The sequence below is a fragment of the Panthera uncia genome, assembly GCF_023721935.1.
Source record: "Panthera uncia isolate 11264 chromosome A1 unlocalized genomic scaffold, Puncia_PCG_1.0 HiC_scaffold_17, whole genome shotgun sequence".
In the NCBI taxonomy this organism is placed as follows: domain Eukaryota; kingdom Metazoa; phylum Chordata; class Mammalia; order Carnivora; family Felidae; genus Panthera; species Panthera uncia.
In genome coordinates this window covers 33,668,646-33,686,090 of record NW_026057577.1, presented here as the reverse complement: position 1 = coordinate 33,686,090, position 17,445 = coordinate 33,668,646, and the positions used below count along the sequence as shown (strand labels likewise).

Below are 17,445 nucleotides of genomic sequence, written 5' to 3'. Positions count from 1 at the left end.
GAGAGAGAGAGAGAGAGAGAGAATCCCAAGCAGGCTCTGCACTCTTGAACCCACAAACAGGGAGGTCATGACCTAAGCAAAGACAGACACTTAACAGACTGAGCCACCCAGGCACCCCTGGGGGAGAGACTTTTGAAGGAGACCCAGGGCAGGTAGAGGACTAGAGGCCTCTTCAGTAGGATGTCTGTGGGTGTGCACTGATGGAATTCCAGTGATCAGGGTCAAGGTCTCAGGATGGTCTGGGCTGGCCCAGAAGTGGCCTGCAGGGCTTCCTGCAGAAATGGCTAGTGAGATGGGACAGGTAGGAGGGGGTATCCATGCCCACAGACTGGCTGTCCACCCCTCAGCTTCACAGCCGAGTCTGGGGGTGCTCGGCAGAGCTGGGCGGCCGCTCTGCAGGAAGCAGTAACCGAGACCCTGTCTGACTACGAGGTGGCTGAGAAAATCTGGTCCAATCGGGCAAACCGGCACTGTGCGGACTGTGGCGCCTCCCGCCCAGACTGGGCTGCTGTCAACCTCGGGGTGGTCATCTGCAAGCAGTGTGCAGGTGAGGGCTGGGGCCTTTAGCTAAAACAGGGAGAGGGAGCGGGGGCTGAGGCTGGAGGTTCTGGGTATCTATGCCACATACCCTTCATACCCTAACAGGTCAGCACCGGGCCCTGGGTTCTGGGATCTCCAAAGTACAGAGCCTGAAGCTGGACACAAGTGTGTGGAGTAATGAGATAGTGCAGGTGAGGAGTCTGAAGAGGGAAAAAGTGGGGAAGATGGAAGAAAAGCATCCATAAAAGGCTGTGGGCCCAGCTTGAGGGCAGGATTGAAATGTCTGACGACTCGAGTTCCTGTCAGTTGCCTCTGCCCTTTGTCATCCTACAGTTGTTCATTGTCCTGGGAAATGATCGTGCCAATCGCTTCTGGGCAGGGGCATTACCCCCAGGTGAGGGGCTGCATCCAGATACAAGCCCTGGCCCCCGGGGAGAGTTCATTTCCCGGAAGTACCGACTGGGTCTCTTCCGGAAGCCCCACCCTCAGTATCTAGATCATGGCCAGCTTCTCCAGGTAGGAGGGACAGGTTGGGGCTGATGGAGGAGGGCAGTCTCTGAGTTGAAATGCCTAGACTTGGCGTGGGGTTGGGGCTGTTTCTGATGACTGGAGGACTGTCCCCACACTGTCAGGTTGGGTCTTGGGGCTGATAGAGGCCCTTCCCCTTCTGTAGGCACTGTGTGCAGCTGTGACAGGACCCAACCTGCTGAAGAACATGACCCAGCTCCTCTGTGTTGAGGCCTCTGAGGGCGAGGAGTCCTGGTCCCCCTCAGCACCTGATGGCAGCTTCTCTGGTCTCCTGCTCCCAGGTAATCCCCAGAAGGACCTCCTTTCTCATCCCCTAAGAATTCTCAACCCTGACCCGTGCCTTGATTGTTCCAGGGAGCCCCATGTACCCTTTTACTCATCCCATCACAATGGCCCAGTTTGGGTAGTTTCCCAACCTTCTAGATCCTCTGGGTCCTATATCCTGAAGTCATGAAATGATCAATGGCAGCCACTGCCTGGAATGGATCTGGATGTTTGAGGTGTTAGTGCTGGTGAACCCCTGACAAGGTCAACCCATAAAGGAGATCTCATGTCCCTGGGGAAGTCTGATCAAAGAAACAGGCATCTAATGATGCTTCTCTCCAGGGGTCAGGCCAGAGGGGCTGTGACACTTATAGGATGGCCCATGCTTAGAGGTTTCCACCCTGGGCTGACTGGGTGAATGGATGGCTGGTTGGGAGAGGCAGTGGGCAAGGGCTGGTGTCTTGCTTCCTACTACCATCTTTACTAATCTGGGTAGTAAGGGGTCCAGCCCCACTGGGCTTGACTTGGCCATGCTGCCAGTGGAGTTGGGTCCCACTGTCTTCCTCAGTCTGATCCTTTTCCTGATGACTCAGGCCATCCCATTGCACTGCACTGAACTGACCACTTCTCCTTCCCCTTGCAGACCCTTCCCCTGGCGTGTACAATGAGGTGGTGGTACCTGCCACTTACAGCAGCTTCCTGTACTGTGGTCCCATCAGCAACAAAGCTGGACCCCCACCTCCTCGCAGGGGGCGGGATGGTGAGAGGCGAGCCGAGGGTGGGGGGAGATGGGGCAGAAACTGGGATGAGCAAGGTGTACCCCAGAGGGGTGGGAAGGGCAAGTAGGGCCACACCCTGGAGTGGGCTAGGTGCTGGGAGTAAGAGAGGGACCATGCCTGGGGGCAGCACTGGGTGATAGATGAGAGCGTGTGCTGTGAAGTCAGACTGCCTAGGCCAAATCCCAGCTCTGCTACTTCCTACTAATGTGACTTGGGCACACTACTCAAACTCTGGGCCTCAGTTTCCCTACCTGCAAAGAGGACTGAAGATGATACCCACCTCATAGTGTTGTTGTAAAGATTACGTGAGATCATACACAGGCAGAGGGTTTGGCATAGAAAGAATAAATATGGGAAATGGGAATTATGACGGTAGGGACAGACATCTTCTGCCTGCTGACCATCAGCCTCCCCCTTAGCTCCCCCCCGAATGTGGTGCGTGCTGAGAGCAGCTCTGGAAATGTTTGTGTCAGAAAGCAGCCCTGAACCCCTCAGCCTCATCCAGCCCCAAGATGTTGTATGTCTGGGTGTGAGTCCCCCACCCACTGACCCAAGTGACCTTGACAGGTAACCACACCCCTCGACAGGTAACCACACCCCATGCTCCCTGCACTCCCCCTTTGCCCTTTGTGATCCTGAGCCTGCCAGCCCCTCTTGGTCCCCATTCTCCTTCTTAACCTCACTTTCTTTCTAGATTCCCCTTTTCCTTTGAGCTCATCCTCACTGGGGGGAGGATCCAGCATTTTGGCACAGATGGAGCTGACAGTCTGGAGGCCTGGACCAGTGCTGTGGGCAAGGTGAGCCATCTGAGACCTCCTCCCTAACAGCCCATGGTTTCCCTGTCCCCAGCTGTCCCCATCATGCCCTCTCCTGTTCCTACAGCCACCCCTACCACATCCACCTTCATTAACAGCTGTGCTAGGACCAGTGTTAGGCACTGCCCACTCAATAGCTCATTTAACTTTCACAACAACCCTGAGAGGAAAGGATTATCAGTATTTCACATACAGGGAAACAGAGTTACACAGGTTATGAAGTCATTTGATCAAGGTCACAGAGCTAGGAGGCAGCAGAGCCCAGGATTGAAAACAGGCCTTTGTCTCCAAAGCTCATGGCTTGAACTTCATTGTGCAGGCCTTCTTCCCAAGGAAAGGCTGCCTCTAACTCCCACTTCCCCCTTCCCCAAGTTCTCCCAGTGCACAGGTGAGGCTGCCTTTATGAGACCCAGCGTCTCCATTCCCAGGCAAGCTGGTCTCTCTGTCCTGCACCCTCTCCCTGCAATTAAAAGTTCGGGCCCTAGGGGTTCCTGGGTGGCTCTGTCAGTTGAGCATTGACTTTGTCTCGGGTCATGATCTCTCTCCATTCATGAGTTTGAGTCTCACATTGAGCTCGCTGCTGTCAGTGCAGAGCCCCCTTTGGACCCTCTGTCTCCCTCTCTCTGCCCCTCCCCAACTTGTGCTCTTTCAAAAATAAATGAATATTTAAAAAAAAGCTCAGGCCCTAAAGTCAGATATCCTGGGATCTGAGTCCTCCAACTCTCAGCCTTGTGAGCTTTTCCATACAGATAGAGTGGCTCTAAAAGATGCTCCCCTTGGCGTTGAGGATTAAGTGACATGTGAGACCCGCGCTGCTTGGCACACAGCAGGCCCTCCATCTGTGGGTGTTGAAATAGTAATGGTGATGATGATGCCCATTGCTCCAATCGCTCCCGTCCTTAACCGTTTTTTCCCTCAGTCCTGCTCCACCTTCGGCTTCTTATCACCCTGGTGCCCTCCTGACAACCCCTCAGAATAGTCGTGTGCCCTAGCAAGCATGCCCTTCCTCCTTAACCCCTGATGGCTGCCCTCCTCTGCCAGACTTATGAGCTGCTACTCTTCAGGGGTGGTTAGTGACTTCCCATTACCAAAGTCCAAGGGCCTCCTCCTGGCCTCACCAGGTCGGCCCTGCAGGATGTGACACTTCTCTGTGGGAAATGCTCAAACATTCATTGGAATGTCACAGAGTGATTTTATATGTAGAATCTACTTTTTAAAAGGGAGGGCTTATATTGTGTATTTCTTTTTTCAGTTTACTTTCCTAGTAGTTCATTTTTATTGTTTTTTACAAAAGTACTATTAGTAACAGATTGGAATTTTGAACAAAAAAAAAAAAAAGAAAAGAACTCCTGTTTCATCACCACAGGTAGCTGGAGAAGCACCATTTTGCAGACCATCTCCAACATTTATTTCTTCACAAATCCTCCCCTGACCCCTTAGGGTGGTGGGATTTCCCAGGGCATCGTGACTCTTCAGTTAGAGCATTTTGGCTGCCCATTCTTTCTTACCCTTACATCCCTTACATCCCTTACCCTTACATTTAAGGGCATAAGGCTGCCACACAGAATATCTTCTCTGTATTGGCTGGAGCAAATTAAATTGAACTGAATTTCTTTCCTGTCTTTCTCCATCCATCTCCTGTGTTCTTGTGTCTTTCTTTTGTTCTCTCCCCATCGCTTTTCATTCCGGTCTTTCTTCTGCTCTCTCTTCATGTCTTTCCCTATCCTTCTCACTCTTCTCTCCACCTGTTATCTCTTTCCCCATCCTCCTTGTTCCCCATGTCTTCCTCTTGACTCACAGTGGTTCTCCCCGCTGAGCTGTCACCAGCTGTTGGGCCCTGGGCTGCTGCGGCTGGGCCGCCTGTGGCTACGCTCTCCCACCCATTCAGCCCTGGCCCCTGGCCTCTGGCTGTCAGGGTTTGGACTTCTTCGTGGTGACCACCTCTTCCTGTGTCCAGCACCGGGCCCTGGCTCTCCAGCCCCTGAGGACATGGTGCATCTGCGGCGGCTACAGGAAATCAGTGAGCAGGGGTGGGGACAGGGATGAAAGGTGGCCATGGGGTAAGGGACAGTGGACCTTCATCTATTTGGGGATCCCTAGGGGAAACAGCAGAACATAGTGTATTCAGGCACAAACTTTGGAGTCAGACTGCCCAGATACAGACCTCCACCTCTGTCACTTTCTAGCTGTGTGATCTTGGACAGGTTGCTTAACCTTTCTGTGCCTTAGTTTCCTCCTCTTTACAGTGGGCACAATGAAACAGTTGTAGTTTCAAATAAGGCAATGCATGTAAAACACTTATCACAGAGCCTGGTAGGACCTATCTTATAGGTGTTTAATAAATGTTACATGTTATAAATGTTACTGTTACTGTTATTTGGAGTCATTTGCTGGTTGGAGACTGGGAGAGGGGACTGGGTATTCTCACTTCCTCAAAGAGAACAGTATGGGATAATATCAGAGGGCTTTGGAGACAAGAGACCTGAGTTCCAGCTCAGCTTTGCCATTTTATAACAAGTAATGAGACAAGCAGCTTAACCTCTCTGAGCATTAATATGTCACCTGTAAAATGGGGATAATAGTATGTAACTTACAGGATTTAATACAGCATTGTTTGTAGGGTTCCTAGTCTGGCACCTACATACCTTAAATACTTAGTAAATATTAGTCACTATGATGAAGACAGTCATGATACTGTCTCATGGTTCTTCTCCCAGGTGTGGTTTCAGCAGCTGACACCCCAGACAAGAAGGAGCATTTGGTCCTGGTGGAAACAGGAAGGTAAGTGTTGCCCTTATCCTTGACCCTGGATCCCTCTTTCTAGAGCCCGCCCCGCTCCACCCTCCGCCCTGGTCTGCTGGACCACTACCCACTTCCTCAAATTCCATTGCCTAGTTCAGGGGCTCTGTCTGGGTTGAATTTTGCTGCCCCCTGCTGGTGGCTCTTGGAAGACTGGGCCTTGTGATCCTGGGCCTCTTAGTTTAAAGGACCCTCAGGAGCTGGCTCTGACTCAGGCCTCTTGGGTCTCAGGACCCTGTATCTGCAGGGGGAGGGCCGGCTGGATTTCTCAGCATGGACCGCGGCCATTGAGGGGGCTGCTGGCGGGGGCGGCACAGGGCTGCAAGAGCAGCAGATGAGCCGGGGTGACATCCCTATCATCGTGGATGCCTGCATCAGTTTTGTCACCCAGCATGGTGAGTGGGTACTGGCCAATACTGAGCCAGTAGGGGATGGGGGACATAGGAACAGCCAGAAGTTGTGATCTGCCTACAGAAGCTTTGCCTCCAGAGATTGCAGCCTAACAACAACCTGCTGTATGATCCTTGGCAAGCTTCTTTACCTTTCTGAGCCTCAGTTCCCCCATTGGTAGAATGGGGCTACTAACAGTCCTCGTTTTCTAGGATAGTTGTGATAGTAAGAGAACATATGTAAAGCATTTAGCACAGCATCTGGCAGGTAGTAAGTGTTCCAAGGTAGCTGTTAGTGGGCCGTGGGCGTGAAAGGGGAGCAGAGCAGCACTGAAATGTGACTGGAGATGGAGAGCCATAAAGAACAAAGAGGGGGCAGCTGTAAGGCAAGAGCCAAGCTGTGCAGCAAAATCCTTGAAGGTCTGAGCAGATTTATTCTGTGTGGGAGTTTTTCCAGGCATAAAGGCTCAGCTGTGCAAGTGGCTCCCAGAATTCTCTGTGACTTTTTGGCCTCTGCTTTATTCTCCAGCCCAAGGAGGCACCAAGTAGAATCTAGCTCCTTGATGAACCCCCTTTAGAAGGCAGGACCCTTTTTTTTTTTAATTTTTTTTAACGTTTATTTATTTTTGATGAGAGAGACAGAACATGAGTGGGGGAGGGGCAGAGATGGAGAGAGACAGAATCTGAAGCAGGCTCCAGGCTCTGAGCTGTCAGCACAGAGCCCAATTTGGGCTCGAACCCATGAACCATGAGATCATGACCTGAGGCAAGGTCGGACACTTAACTGACTGAGCCACCCAGGTGCCCCTAGAAGGCAGGACTCTTGAGAAGGAAACTTCATGGAAAACTAAGGAAGGCAATAAAGGGGGGAAAGGCACATCCATTAACTACAAATAGTTGTGCTTACAACATTGACAGTGGATAGTGAGTGGCTAATGACATTCTCCACACTTTGGTAGTAGCCTCATGCACTGACTTTGCCTGCTCACTAGATCCCATCCTGTTCTCAGTCTTCCTCATGTTCAAAGGAGGGATTAAGTCAGCAGTCCAGTGAAAGTCCTGGAGAAAGAGCATGGGTGCCCATACCCACTCTTCCACAGTTCCTGGACTGCCGCTCTTCATTCAGCAGATGTTTACTGAGCTGCTCCCGTGTGCCAGACACTGGACATATAGTGGTGAAAAGGGAAAGTTCTATGATGCTCAGAGACTAGTGGGAGAACTGGGTAATAAGTAAGAAAAATACAGTCAGTTCTCATTATTCATGGTAGTGTTGTTCTATGAAGTTATTGCAAACATTGAATGAATGAATACTAAATTGTTGCCCCAGTGGAAATACAGGGTTGGGTTCCTGGGAAGCTCTGGTCACATTCTCATCAACTGATCCATCAATATGTAACTTTGTTTTAAGTGTGTTTCTGTTTAAAGATACTTGCTTTAATATGTATTTGTGATCTGTTAACTTTGAATTCACAGCCAGCAGCACTGTAACTCATGCATAAGGAAAGCTTATCTGACACACATATTTTCTCCATAAGGCACATCACAGCCTTCTTGTACTTAGGAATACTAGACAGCACTTTAGCACTTCACTTGGGGGCCATTTCAAATAGTGAAACTACCCAAAGAAAAAAAGCACAAGAATGAAAAAATGTGGTTCTATATATACCATGAAGACTACACTTGTTTACCATATGAGAGCTTAGCTGGGAATGTGTCCAATAGGCAACTCAAATTCGTCTCTGCTCTGCGCATGTTCACAAATGACTGGGAAAGTGCCACAAGTACTGGTTTGGGAGTTTCAAATAAATTTTAGCAAGTAGATAAATTCACAATATTGAATCTGAATAGTGAGGATTGACTGTAATATGATTTGAAAGTGCTATTTCAAAACCAAAATAGTGAGTGATGGGGACTCTGTGTAATATCATGGTTAGGGAAGGACCTTCTGAGCAGGAGTACTTGAGCAGGGTCTTGAGAGTCAAGACCATGGAGGCAGACTTCCTCTTTTCTGGCCCATTTACCCCAATAGCCCTACAGCATGTCAGGGGGGGTGGTGGGGGTAGGTCACAGATACTGGATACCAGGTGGGTGGGTGGGTCTTTGGGCAGTGGTGAGCAGAGATGCTGGCTGTTCTCAGGGCTCCAGCTGGAGGGCATATACCGGAAAGGGGGTGCCCGCGCCCGTAGCCTTCGGCTCCTTGCTGAGTTCCGGCGGGATGCCCGGTCAGTGAAGCTCCGGCCAGGGGAGCACTTCGTGGAGGATGTCACCGATACACTCAAACGCTTCTTTCGAGAGCTCGATGACCCTGTGACCTGTGCACGGTTGTTGCCCCGCTGGAGGGAGGCTGCTGGTACTCCCAAGGTCCCTAAAAACTCTTCACAGATAGCCAAGGGACAACCAGGAACTCCACCCCCCCCCCCACACACACACACCCTTGAATCCCTGAGGCTGTTTTGTGGGATTGGGCAGCCATCCTCCCCAGTACTTCCTCCCCACCCCTCAGGATCACTCAAGGACTCAGCTTAGGTCAAGGTGGGAAGGGGGCAGAGGCACATCCACCCTAGGTTTGTTTCTTCAAAAATCCCTCCGCGCTCCCTTCCCAGATCATCTCCACCCCTTCCCCTTTCCATCCCAGAGCTACCACAGAAGAATCAGCGCCTGGAGAAGTACAAAGAAGTGATTGGCTGCCTGCCACAGGTTAACCGCCGCACGCTGGCTACCCTCATTGGGCATCTCTATCGGTCAGTATGGCCAGGACCCCCGCAGGCTCCTCACTGACCCTTTATCAGCTCTGTCTACCTGCCCCCCACATTCATTCATTCATTCATCCTGTAAACAATTGCTAAGTGAAAGCGTCAGAGCACAAAGGTTCAGAGTGTGGACTTTGAGGTCAGGCAGACCTAAGCTTTACTCTAGTCTTCCACCATTCTAGTGTGTCACCTTGGGTGTTAATTGTACTCTCTGAGCCTCAGTTTCCTCGTTTGTAAAAGGAAGATGGTGTAACAAATAGTATCCACCTCCTAGGTCATGAGAGTTGAAGGAAATAATCCTTCCAAAATCCTAACTATAGCACCTGGCATGTATGTAGTAGGAATTCAAAAACGGTAAGCAATCAATAGTTTTATTATTCTATGACAGACAAAGGGTTAGATGTAGGAGACACAAAGAAGAGTAAGTTGCAGATCTATCTTGACCAGTCTCTTGGGGAGACAGGACTTTAAACAATTCTAAGGTGAACACTGGCTGTATTGTACTGATTACTCTATATCACAGGGATGGGCCAACTATGGCCCATGAGCTGAATCCAACCTGTTGCCTGTATTTCTAAATGAAGTTTTGTCCATGAAGTGTAAAGCCACACCCATTCACTTTTATATTGTCTATAACTCTTCTCATACTACAACAGTAGAACTGAGGAATTGCAACAGGGAACGTATGGCCTACAAGCCTAAAATATTTACTGTCTGTCCCTTTACATAAAAGTGTGCTGCCTCCTACAATATTTATAATCACCCATCCTTATCTGTCTCTCCCCTAGACTGGGAGCTCCTTGAGGCCAGTATTGTGTCTTACAGCTGTATCCCAAATGCTTAGCCCAGGGCCTGGCATACTGTAGGAACTCAATAAGTGTTTGCTGAATGAATGGATGCATTGACCAACAGGTGAGCACAAGCTGCATCCTTTGTGACCCATGTCACGCCCTTCTGCAGGGTGCAAAAGTGTGCTGCTATAAACCAAATGTGCACGCGGAACCTGGCCCTGCTGTTTGCACCTAGTGTGTTCCAGACAGATGGGCGGGGGGAACATGAGGTGCGGGTGCTGCAGGAACTCATCGATGGCTACATCTCTGTCTTTAATGTAAGTTCTCTCAACCCCTGACTATAGTCCCTCTTCCTGGATTCTAGATCTTGCTCTCCCCAACAGGACCCCAGCCCAGACCTCTGAAAGCCCTCTGCGTCGGGAATCACCTTCCAGAGCCCTGGGCCCCTCTATCCCATAACGTCACTCCAAATGCCCATGCCCCATTAGTTCTTAGCTCTTCTGGCCTCTAATGCTCTCATATAGACCCTCTGGTCTTGTACATCTCTCCCTTCTTCCCTCATTTCCTAGCACCAACACCCACCTCCACAATACACACTTCTTTTTGACTCTTCCACAGATTGACTCTGACCAGGTAGCTCAGATTGACTTGGAAGTCAGTCTTATCACCACCTGGAAGGATGTACAGGTAACTTGTCCTGACCTTAGACTCCTGAGTGGGCCAGGAGGGGATATCAAGACAGGAGGGTGGCCTTCTGCTGCTGGACATTGGCCGTCAGCTTTCAGAGAAAGGGGGAAACCAAGGAGGGGAGTGCTTTGGGGAGAGGGGTTTGGTTTAGGATTTACTCCACTTATTCCACCATGAGGATTCTTCATTACACAATGGTGGCGAGTACTTCAGTTCTGCATGTAAAAAAAAAGATCCAAGGAAGAGTTAGCTAAGTTAGACCAAGTGCTGAGAATAATAGTAATAAATAGGGTAACAAACAGCAGAGGACTTATATTCTAAACCCTATGATCTCACTTTAACATCACACAACTCCATGAGGTGTACAGTCCTATTTTTTCAAATAAAGAAACAGAGCGGGGCACCTGGGTGGCTCAGTTGGTTGAGCATCTGACTCAGTTTCAGCTCAGGTCATGAGCTGGCTGTTAGTGAGTTTCAGCCCCGCGTTGAGCTCTGCATTGATGGCGCAGAGCCTGCTTGGGATTCTTTCTCTCTCTGCCCCTCCCCTGCTCTGTCTCTCTCAAAATAAATAGACATTAAAAAAAATAGTTATGAAAAAGAAGGCCTTGAGGATCACTTATTCAAAGTCATACTGTAGCGAGTGCCAGAGATGTAACCCAGAGAGTCTGACTCTAAACTTGTCTTTCCATATGTTGTTCTGCCTTGGGAAATACCCATGCAGCCTGAAGATGTGGTTCTGCCACTCCTGGGGTTCTCCCTTATAAGGGCCTGAGCCACATTGGGAATGAGGGGTAGGAGGCGACTTTTGTGGGGGAAAGTGCTTATAAGGCAACATAAGGAGTCCTCTGACCTTGATATTTTGGATTCTCTTGTGTCCTCCTGAATACTTTACCCGTCCCCTCAGCTGTCCCAGGCTGGAGACCTCATCATGGAGGTTTATATAGAACAGCAGCTCCCAGACAACTGTGTTACCCTGAAGGTCAGTCCTAAGGGGACAGGTGGGGAGATGGGAGGATTGGGGGAAGCAGGGTCAGTGAACTGACCAGCATGGGTCCCCTGCTCTTGCCATGACCCCAGGTGTCTCCGACACTGACTGCTGAGGAGCTGACTAACCAGGTATTGGAGATGCGGGGGACAGATGCTGGGATGGACTTATGGGTGACGTTTGAAATTCGTGAGCACGGGGAACTTGGTGAGCATGACCATGTGTGTGTGGATGCACACGTGATGGGGGGAGATCAAAGTCACCAGTGCCTTCTTTTACCAAATATAGTGGACATTGTCCTCGTGCATGTGAGGGGACATTCTACACTGTTGACCACTCCCTCTTTCTCAATACTCTCTTCTCTCTTGGCTTTTGTGGACCCCACAAACCCTAGGTTTCCCTTCTGCATCAAAGAAGGCTTTTCTTCCTCCTTTGCCTAGATTCCAAATGTTGGAGGAACCCAGTATTCAACCTGGACCCTTTTCCTTTCTCTATCTACATTCTTCCTTGGATGCCTCATCCATTCCAGTGGCTTTAAGTGCCATTAAAAAGCTGACACCCAAATTTTTATTTCTGGCCCAGATCTTTCCTCTGAGCTCCAGACTCACATATTCAACTGTCTACTGCACACCTCCACTTGTACGTCTCATAAGCATCTCTAACTTAAAACGTGCAAGACTCAACTCAGTTTCCAGACCCCTTCACCTAACAAAAAGCCCCAGCTATTTCCCAGTTTTCCTTAACTCAGTTATCAAGGCTGGGAGTCTTCTCTTTCCTTCAACTTCACACCTAACCCAACCACCTAGTCTTGCTGATTCTATTACAATCTGCCACTTCTCTCCATCTCCACCATTACCACCACCCAAGATGAAGTCACTGCTATCTTTCTTCTCCCAACATTAACCACTAAAATGTAAAGCCCCAGAAAGGGAATAGCTGGCTAGTGTTCCCTTCTTGCCTCCCGATGATCCATTTTCCAGCAGTCAACACGCATTGCAAGCGTAAATCACGTCATGCCATTACCTTCCGATGGCTTTCCACTGGACTTAAAATAAAATTCAAATTCCTTATTATGGCCCACAATCCCTGAGCGTCTGGACCTTGCTTATTTCTTGGACTTCATCTCACATAACTCATTCTCTGGGCTTCAGCCATGCTAGCTGTTCTTCAAACACATCTTTCTTGACTCAGGGCCTTTATTCCTGCATTTTGTCATGCCTGCAATTTTCTTCCCCTGATCTTAGCATGGCTTGTTCTTCCCACCCCTTCTGGCCTCAGTCTCATCCTCAAATGTCCCCTTTTGAAAGGCCTTGCCAGTTAAGTGTCTGACGTCGGCTCAAGTCATGATCTCATGGTTCATGAGTTCGAGCCCCTCGTCGGGCTCTGTGCTGACAGCTTGGAGCCTGGAACCTGCTTCAGATTCTGTGTCTCCCTCTCTGCCCCTACCCCACTCACGCTCTGTCTCTATGTGTCTCTGAAAAAAAATAAGTAAATGTTAAAAAACATTTAAAAATTTGAATGGCCTTTCCTGGGCATTACCCTGTCCCACTGGCTACCCTCCTCTCTCTCGGCTTCTTATTGTTTCTTTCAAAGCACTAATTGTCTGCAATTCTTTGGTTGACTTAAGGCAGACTTAAGGTCTGCTCCCTCACTCTGCTGTGGGCTTTGTGTTTCGTGCTCATCACTGTATCCCCAGGGCCAGCACAGTGCCTGGCACAGAGTCAGTGCTAAAATAAATACCAGTGGCTGGGCGGCGGATTGGATAAATGAATGTGACTGGTGGGAAAGGAGTTGGGGGCTCCAGGCTGTGGATGGATATTCTGGTTGATTTTCACTCCCACTTTACCCCTTCCTTAGAGCGGCCCCTGCACCCCAAGGAAAGGGTCCTAGAGCAGGCCCTTCAATGGTGCCAGCTCCCAGAGCCCTGCTCAGCCTCCTTGCTCTTGAGAAAAGTCTCCCTGGCCCAGGCCGGCTGCCTCTTCACAGGTGAACCTCCCTCTTCAGTCCAGCATCCCCATCCCCAGGCCTCTCCCCCAGGACCTTCCACCCAGCATTGCCCGTTTGTGCCCAGGTATCCGCCGCGAGAGCCCAAGGGTGGGTCTGTTGCGATGTAGGGAGGAGCCACCCCGCTTACTGGGAAACCGCTTCCAGGAGAGGTTCTTTCTGCTGCGTGGTCGTTGCTTGCTGCTGCTCAAGGAAAAGAAGGTGAGGGAGGCTGGCAGCCCTGTGGGAGGAGCTGTGACTACATCAAGCCTCTCACTCCACAAATCATGTGCTTATCAATCTCATTGCTGCCCTGGTCCTTTGACCTCTGTGACCCTGTGATTGCATAACCCCAGTGTTTCCATGACTTCTTGACTCAAATGACTGTGATCCTTCTCTCACCTTTTGACCTCACTGACTGCCTTCTTGTTCTCAGAGCTCTAAACCAGAACGAGAGTGGCCTTTGGAAGGTTCCAAGGTCTACCTGGGCATCCGAAAGAAGTTAAAGCCTCCAACACCGTGAGTGTCCTTCCCCAGCCCACATTTCTAGGGCCTTCCTGCCATCACCTTTCTGGCCTTTCTAAACACCCGTCTCTGTTCTCCTTTGCCTCCTAGGTGGGGCTTCACATTGATACTGGAGAAGATGCACCTGTGAGTCCCTCCCAGCCTGGCTCTTCTCTAGCCTAGCCCTGCACCCTGTCCAACCCCTCCCTATGTTTTCTATCCTCCATCCCTAGAGCTACAATCCCTCCTCTCCAGCTCATTTCCCTCTGATCACCCCCAGCTACCTGTCCTGCAGTGATGAGGATGAGATGTGGGATTGGACCACCAGCATCCTCAAAGCCCAGGTGAGGGGAAGGAGAAAGCTAAGGGCTAGGTCGGAGGTCCCAGCTCTAGCCTTCAGTACCACCCATACCCATTGTGCCAATTCTTCAACTCCCTCCAGCACGATGACCAGCAGCCAGTGGTCTTACGACGCCATTCCTCCTCTGACCTTGCCCGTCAGAAGTTTGGCACCATGCCTTTGCTGCCCATCAGAGGGGATGACAGTGGGGCCACCCTCCTCTCTGCAAATCAGACCTTGGTGAGGTCCCCCCAGCCTGCTCCAGTGCCCTCCTGATCCCTGCCTGTGTCCTTGCCACACTGCAGGAGGGGAGTGGTGTGCCTGTCATCCTAGTGCCCCCCCCGCCTTCTTTGTGTCCCCACTCCCCACCCTTGCCTCCTGTTGCCAGGCCTCACTGTGTCTCTGTGTCTCTCCCTCTCCTCACCCCCATCCCACCTGTGCCCAGCGGCGACTTCACAACCGGAGGACCCTGTCCATGTTCTTTGTGAGTACTGTGCCTGTCTCAGCTGTGTGCCCATCAGCTGTGTGTTCCTCTGTGCTGCCTGAACCGGTGTACCCTCTCTATTTGTTCTGATGTAGGCCATCAGTGTGTGTGTGTGTGTGTGTGTGTGTATGAGAGAGAGAGAGAGACAGGCAAACAGACAGAGAGACAGAGAAGGAGACGGACAGTGTATAGTGAGGGACCAGAAGGAATCAGAAAAATAAAGGACGGTAGGATGTGACAAGGAAAAGGGAAGTGGTCATAAGATCTGAGAAAGAGAAGGAAAGTGGTTAAGTGAATGCATTTTGGAGTTAGACCTGGGCTGAAGCCCTAGTTCTTCCATTTACTCACTGTGTGATCTTGGGCAACTTACTTAATCCCTCTGTGCCTCAGTTCACTCACCTGCAGTGTAACCTGTTGTACAGAGTTATTTTGGTATCATACATGCAAAGTATTTTGGAGCATCTGGCCCAGAAGAAGAGCTCAATAAATGTTAGTGATTAATAATGTAGTAATTCTAACTCTGTGCCTGCTTCATGCCACCTCATTCCCATCCAGCCAATGAAGTCAACCCAGGGGTCTGTGGAGGAGCAAGAGGAACTGGAGGAGCCTGTCTATGAGGAGCCAGTGTATGAGGAAGTGGGAGCCTTCCCTGAACTGACCAAGGACACCTCTACCTCCTTCTCCACCATGAGAGCTCAGACAGCCAACCCTGAGACTCCCCTCACCAGCCAGAGGTCCTTTGATCAACCCTTTTTCCCCAAGGCAGGTGCCCCAGGCCCAGAGGAAAGGCCACCAGAGCTCCCTCCAGGCCCCCTTTCAAAGAGCAGCTCCCAGGCACGTGGGTCCCTGGAGGAACAGCTGCTCCAGGAACTTAACAGCCTCATCCTGAGGAAGGGAGAAACCACCATAGGCCTAGGAAGCCCCTCCCAGCCCTCCAGCCCTCAGTCCCCGAGCCCCAATGGCCTTCTGACACAGACGCCTGGCTTCCCCACCCAACCTTCCTCTTCTTCTAGTTCACCCTCCAGCCAGCCCCTCACATGACCCTAAGACCAGAAGTCTGAAGGGGTAGGTAACCAGAAGACCCAAGTTCTCACCATGGCAGACACTGCTGGGAGCCTCCTCTGCTCTGGATGGAAAGACTCTAAAATCCAGTGCGGTGCTATGGAAAGACCACAGGACTCAGGGCTCTGGACTCTCCTGCCCAGAGAGGGTCAGAATGTGGCCCTCACTGAACCTCCACTCATTATATGTACCATGATGTCACTGAAATAAGGAGAACAGTGAACATCAAACTGTTTCTTAGAGCAGTAAGCCCCACATATTTTTCCTCATCAAGGACAACTCCTCCTTATATATTTGATATGTAGGTGTCCTGTGAGACATTTTGGGTTTGAAAAGAATGGTTTTACTGCATTAAATAAAAAAAAGGATTTGGAAGCCAGAGAGCTGAATGATTTCCAAGTCTATCCTACCCCACCTCCTACATTTGGGAACTACATTGAAGACCTAGTGTCGGGAGATTGATTGGGGTTGACAGTTGGGGTAAAGAGGAGCCAAAAAAGATGTGTCATTGTTAATAAAACAATGGAACAGTGGAACAATGGAATAAAACAGCCTTGGAACCAAAGGCTACTGTTGCTTCATTCATTCATTCATTCATTCAACAAATATGTATTGAGCACCTAACTGGGTGTTAGGTATTCAGTGTGAACAGAACAGATGGGTCCTGCTTTTATGGAGCTTCCAGTGTAGAGGAATAGAAAACATTAAATACACAAACTAATTCAGTGATGTGAAGAAATTAAACCTAAAGTGATGTGTTTGTGGAGATGGCCCTTACGCTGGGAGGATGGGGAAGGCCTCTGTGATGAGCTGAAACTTAAAAGAAGCCAGATAGGGGTGCCTGACTGGCTCAGTCAGTAGAGTACTTCAGATTAATCTCAGGGTTTTGAGTTCAAACCCATGCTGGGCATAGAGTGTACTTAAAGAACAAAACAAACAAACAAAAAAAAACTAATGGGACTTGATTTGGTGGCACCTGGCTGGCTCAGTCAAAAAAGCATGCAACTCTTGATCTCAGGGTCATGAGTGTGAGCCCCATGTTGGGTGTAGAGATTGCTTAAATAATTAAAAAACTTAAAAAATAAAGAGATGCCTGGGTGGCTCAGTTGGTTAAGTGTCCAACTCTTGACTTTGGCTCAGGTCACAATCTCACAGTTGGTGAGTTCAAGCCCCACATAGGGCTCTGCTCTGACTGCGCAGAGTCTGTTTGGGATATTTTCTCTCCCTCTTTCTCCGCCCCTCCCCTGTTCTCTCTCTCTCTCTCAAAATAAATAAAAAAACTTAAAAAAAAAATTTTTTAATAAACAAAAAATAAAGAAGCCAGACATGTGGAGTACTGGAAGAAGGAGCACTCCAGAAGGAGAGGGAAAGCAGCAGGCATGAAGGCTTTGCAATGGGAAGAGACTTGGCCTGCTGGGGAAACAGCAAGGAGGCTGGAGTTGCTGAAGCACAGTGAGTGGGGAGCCAGAGAAGTGTATGGGCCGAAAGGGGAAAGATTGGCAGGGGCCCAATAATGCACAGCCTTGCAGGCCATGCTAGGGTGTTTGGATTTTATTCTAAAGCAACTGAGAAGTTTTAAGGAAGAGAGTGATAGGATCTCATTTTCTTTTTTAAAAAAAGATAAATCACTGGCTATTTTGTGAACAATGGGTTATGGAGGGAGTTTGGGGTGGGGAGAGAGTGAAAGACCAGATATTAGACAGAAAACTGATTATGGGGGCTTGGACTAGGTTGGTGGTTTTGGG

At 49.8% G+C, this 17,445-nt stretch overlaps 1 protein-coding gene across 9 annotated transcripts in view; it reads left to right on the top strand.

Annotated features, from left to right (window-relative positions):
* ARAP3 (ArfGAP with RhoGAP domain, ankyrin repeat and PH domain 3) overlaps window positions 1-16,313 on the top strand; it is a 25,485-nt gene extending 9,172 nt beyond the window's left edge. For 8 of the 9 annotated variants that reach the window (XM_049648481.1, XM_049648475.1, XM_049648482.1 and 5 more), the window contains 24 exons: window positions 348-547; window positions 646-731; window positions 874-1,056; window positions 1,214-1,349; window positions 1,976-2,092; window positions 2,531-2,678; window positions 2,806-2,908; window positions 4,727-4,946; window positions 5,644-5,707; window positions 5,957-6,120; window positions 8,252-8,464; window positions 8,750-8,855; window positions 9,825-9,972; window positions 10,274-10,342; window positions 11,247-11,321; window positions 11,420-11,534; window positions 13,185-13,313; window positions 13,399-13,532; window positions 13,747-13,829; window positions 13,926-13,961; window positions 14,095-14,158; window positions 14,257-14,394; window positions 14,600-14,638; window positions 15,194-16,313. In XM_049648481.1, the coding sequence (XP_049504438.1) occupies window positions 348-547; window positions 646-731; window positions 874-1,056; window positions 1,214-1,349; window positions 1,976-2,092; window positions 2,531-2,678; window positions 2,806-2,908; window positions 4,727-4,946; window positions 5,644-5,707; window positions 5,957-6,120; window positions 8,252-8,464; window positions 8,750-8,855; window positions 9,825-9,972; window positions 10,274-10,342; window positions 11,247-11,321; window positions 11,420-11,534; window positions 13,185-13,313; window positions 13,399-13,532; window positions 13,747-13,829; window positions 13,926-13,961; window positions 14,095-14,158; window positions 14,257-14,394; window positions 14,600-14,638; window positions 15,194-15,679 (3,256 nt within the window). In that variant the 3' untranslated portion in view covers window positions 15,680-16,313. The remainder of the gene's footprint in view (window positions 1-347; window positions 548-645; window positions 732-873; window positions 1,057-1,213; window positions 1,350-1,975; window positions 2,093-2,530; window positions 2,679-2,805; window positions 2,909-4,726; window positions 4,947-5,643; window positions 5,708-5,956; window positions 6,121-8,251; window positions 8,465-8,749; window positions 8,856-9,824; window positions 9,973-10,273; window positions 10,343-11,246; window positions 11,322-11,419; window positions 11,535-13,184; window positions 13,314-13,398; window positions 13,533-13,746; window positions 13,830-13,925; window positions 13,962-14,094; window positions 14,159-14,256; window positions 14,395-14,599; window positions 14,639-15,193) is intronic. The other variant, XM_049648484.1, reaches the window with a different exon arrangement.
* Window positions 16,314-17,445: the final 1,132 nt, after the last annotated feature.